This window comes from Myotis davidii, unplaced genomic scaffold (assembly GCF_000327345.1).
Source record: "Myotis davidii unplaced genomic scaffold, ASM32734v1 scaffold648, whole genome shotgun sequence".
Taxonomy (NCBI): Eukaryota; Metazoa; Chordata; class Mammalia; order Chiroptera; family Vespertilionidae; genus Myotis; species Myotis davidii.
In genome coordinates this window covers 772250-775996 of record NW_006299603.1, presented here as the reverse complement: position 1 = coordinate 775996, position 3747 = coordinate 772250, and the positions used below count along the sequence as shown (strand labels likewise).

General features: G+C 62.6%; 1 protein-coding gene across 1 annotated transcript in view; it reads right to left on the bottom strand.

The window, feature by feature from the left end:
* The window catches only part of PNPLA6 (patatin like phospholipase domain containing 6), a 19476-nt gene that overhangs the window by 5848 nt on the left and 9881 nt on the right, over positions 1–3747 (bottom strand). Inside the window, exons 16-22 of the mRNA XM_015571529.1 lie at positions 3572–3742; positions 1613–1753; positions 1363–1426; positions 950–1118; positions 599–781; positions 331–449; positions 6–162 (exon numbers count right to left, since the gene is read on the bottom strand). Coding sequence (XP_015427015.1) covers positions 6–162; positions 331–449; positions 599–781; positions 950–1118; positions 1363–1426; positions 1613–1753; positions 3572–3742 — 1004 coding nt within the window. The remainder of the gene's footprint in view (positions 1–5; positions 163–330; positions 450–598; positions 782–949; positions 1119–1362; positions 1427–1612; positions 1754–3571; positions 3743–3747) is intronic.

Below are 3747 nucleotides of genomic sequence, written 5' to 3'. Positions count from 1 at the left end.
CACACCTTCGCCCACTCTCGGGCCCGCTGCTTAGTTCGACTGGCGCTTCGCTCTTCGGCATATAGGGCCCCAATGAAGGAGCCGATAGAAGTGCCGCCCACTAGGTCGACAGGGACCCCCGCCTCTTCTAATGCCTTCAGCACCCCAATGTGTGAGCAGCCCCTGCAAGGAAGAGGCGCCCTGGTGACCCGCTGGGAATCCCTTTGGCTGCAGCCCCAGGAGAGGCCCTGGCCAGGACCAAGGTGCCAGCTCCACCCCTATGGGATCTCACCCCAGTAAGCTCCACCGCCCGGGCACCCCTCACGCCCGGTGCCGGCCACACCCCCTCACCTGGCTCCGCCCCCGCCCAGCACCAGGGCGATGGTGTTGCCAGTGAGCACCCGCGCCAGGCGGGAGAAATCGCTGTGCCGGTCCGCGCGCCTGGAGAACACCTTCTCATACAGCTCATGCTGGGATGAGATCAGAGAGGCGGGCGTAAGAATGGGGTGCAGAGGGAGCATCGGGACGCCGCAGGGGCTGCAGGCCCCTACGCCACGCCCCCCGTAGCCACACCCCAGCAAGTCCGCGGAGGGACCTTTTCCTTGGATCCCGCCCTCACCAGTTTGGCAGGACTGCGACGCGAGAACAGGCGGCGGGGACAGCGCAGGTGCAGGTGCCCGGAGCACCAGCTGCGCATGTTGAGCCACTCCACGGTGCGCGTGGGGCCCGGGCCCTCCTCCCGGTGCAGCAGGACCAGCTGCTTGAGGGCGCGCACGGCCGTGTTCTCCAGCATCTGCTCCAGCTGCCCGAGAGCGGAGGGCGGGTGTCACCAATCACCAGTCGTTTCCTCCTCGCCTGGGGCCCCTAAGATTTAGCCTAACCCCACGGTGAGGATGCAGGTGGCACTGGTGCTAGCACCGGAGGGGAGGGGGCGGTCTGGGAGTGGGGTCCCTGTGGACGGTTTCCAGACCTGGCCCAGCGTGGGCTCCTGGTCGCCCAGGCCCACGATGAGGATGCAGTCGGCCTGGCGCAGGCAGCGCACCGTCCAGGGCGTCAGGGAGGAGTCTGTCTGGTAGAGCACAATGCGGTGGGTGTCCTCCTGCTGGGCCAGCCATCCCGACAGCCGAAACTCTTGGATGCTGGGGTGGGGGTGGGGGGGAGAGTCATCTGGAGCTGGTCAGAGACCATGACAAGGCCCCTGCTGGGGGAGAGGGGCTACACACCTAGGCTCCCACACACAGCCCTCCAGGCGGATTCATTCCACTAACTAGATTGGGGGGCGGGGGGCATGCTCCTCAGCCCACAGCCTAGATCTGAAATTGCAGCTGAAAGAATCCTAGACTCATTCATTCCTCACACCCACCCCCTGCCCCCAACACACACCTGTCCAGTGCGGAGGCGCCCAGGCGTGCCCGGATGATGTCACTGTTGAGGAGGAGTGTGGGGCCTGAGGATGGGTAAGGAAGGGAGGTTCGGGGCCCAGGTCAACAGAGCTGGGGCCTCTCCCAGAACAGAACACCCCCCACCCCACTCCCCTGGCCCTGTTCTGCCCCACCCCCCATGGACCCACGGGGCATCTCCACTCCTTGGCCAGTGCCCCGCCCACACGCGCCTGCCCCCCAGATCCACTGACCGATGGCTTGCAGAGCGTGCTGCAGCTCCAGTGTGAAGGCCACCATGGGCACCTCCGCGCACACAGGCAGGACGGCTACCGTGGCCAGGTTGCTGGCTGGGTTGGTGAGCTCCGAGTGGGGGGGCACGCCCAGTCCCGAGCCTGCTGACACCCCAAAGGACGAAATCTGCTGTGCAGCCGCGTCCCGAGAGGGAGGCCTCCTCCTCCTCCTCAGAAACCCTGCCCGTGTCCCGCAGCTGAGCCAGTGAGACCACAGTGACGGTCCTGGGCCACACGTGACAGCACTTGGCCACCCAACCTTCCCTTTTGGCTCCAATGTCCTCAGTGGCCCTCACTAAGCACATCGCAGCCTCTGATTCCCACAGGGCCCGCATGCACCCATGGTGCCCGCCCTGTGCCGGCTGGGTGCCTCTGTCCACTGAAGAGACTGGAACACAAAACTAAGCAGAAACCAATAGACCTTTGGCCCATCTACTGCTTCCCAGCATCTCCACCAACACCTCCCACTCCCACTAACCGCCAGGGTGCGGAGCCTCTCACTGCTCCAGCCGCTTCCCACGCCCTCTGAACAGCTCAAATGCCTTTCCAGGGCCCCTCGCTCCTATGCGACTTGCCCTGGCCGTTTCTCCCCATCACTCACTGTCCTCTTCCAAGTATTTCAAAACCACCAAACCCTGTGTGCAGAACCTTCAAAGTTCTCTTCAATGTCCGGCCCCATGTCATTTATCAAGTCTCAGCTCTCTGTCCTCTGAAAAGCTAGTCACCCTCAATCAAGACCCTGTTTGTTGTCCTCACAGTGCTTGTCTGGTGTTTTGCCTGTGGCTGTGAACCGCCCTAGGGCCTGCTGTGCACTCTCCCACGCCCATGCTGGGCACAGTGCTAGCACACACTAGGTGCTACTGGAATATGCCTTTTCTTTTTGTTGTTCCCTCACCGGAGGAGTGAAGATATTTTTTCCATTGATTTTTAGAGAGAGTGGAAAAGAGGGTGTGGAAGAGGGAGGGAGAGGGGGAGAGGGAGAGAGGGAGATAGGGGGAGAGAGGGAGATAGGGAGAGAGAAGGAGAGAGGGAGGGGGAGAGGTAGAGAGGGAGAGAGGGAGAGAGAGAAGGAGAGAGGGAGGGAGGGAGAAAGAGAGAGAGGGAGGGAGGGAGAGATTGATTGGTTGCCTCCTGCTCTTGTCCTGATGAGGGCCGGGGATTGAACTGCAAGTCGGGGACCGATGCTCTCACCACTGAGCAAACTGGCCAGAGCACAAATGCCTTTTCTGGAGCATCAGCAGGGAGACTCTTGGGAGCCCAACATCTTAAGGGCCCAGCCCCAAGGCCGCCCAAGCATCACCTCAAGGATGGCTCCAGCATTTGTATACAGTACAATCCAGCCTGTGGCGGAGGGGGCACCTGACCATGGGCATGAGGCGCTTCTTGGCCACTGCTCACCACTGCCACCACCCCGGGGGGCGGGGGGCAGGAGTCAAAGCTGATGGGGCAGAAGCCCCTGGGGTCAGAGGGAGGCCCAGTCTCAGTCCCATACTTCCATACAACTCAAATCCAACTCCAATTCCCAGGGCTCCCTGGTTCATGGAAATCACACCTCCCAGCTGCTGGCAACGTCAGGGGCCCCTTCTCCACATGCCCCGGGGTCCAAACACCACCCCAGGAACCCATTTCCCAGCATACCCTCTTCTCCATCCTTCAGCCAAGTCCTGCCGCCTAGAGCGAAGCTCACCCCTAAAACTCTGCCCCCTCAACAGAAGTGACATTTTAGATTCCACAGCAAACAGCCCGGCAGGCCCAGGACTCCTAACTCCCTCGGGCAGGGCCGGAGCTCCAAGCCCCGCTTCTGCAAACCCCCAGAGGGGGCCTTGGTTTCCCAGCATGCCCTGGGCCAGGGCGCTCTCCCAGCAAGTCCCAGGTGTCACCGCCATCCCCGCAGCATCTGGGGCACCTGCCGGATCTCACCTGGGAAAGGTCCTTGCAGCTGCTGCAAATTCCCCAGAATCTTCTGGCTCAGCAGGTGAATGAGGCGGGTCACGACCTGGGGCGTTGAGATCGGCGGTCCAGCGGGACTGGAGGGGCCGCAGTGCGAGCCCATCTTCCCCCGCGTTCCCGGCCCCCCTTCAAGGGTCCCGCCTACG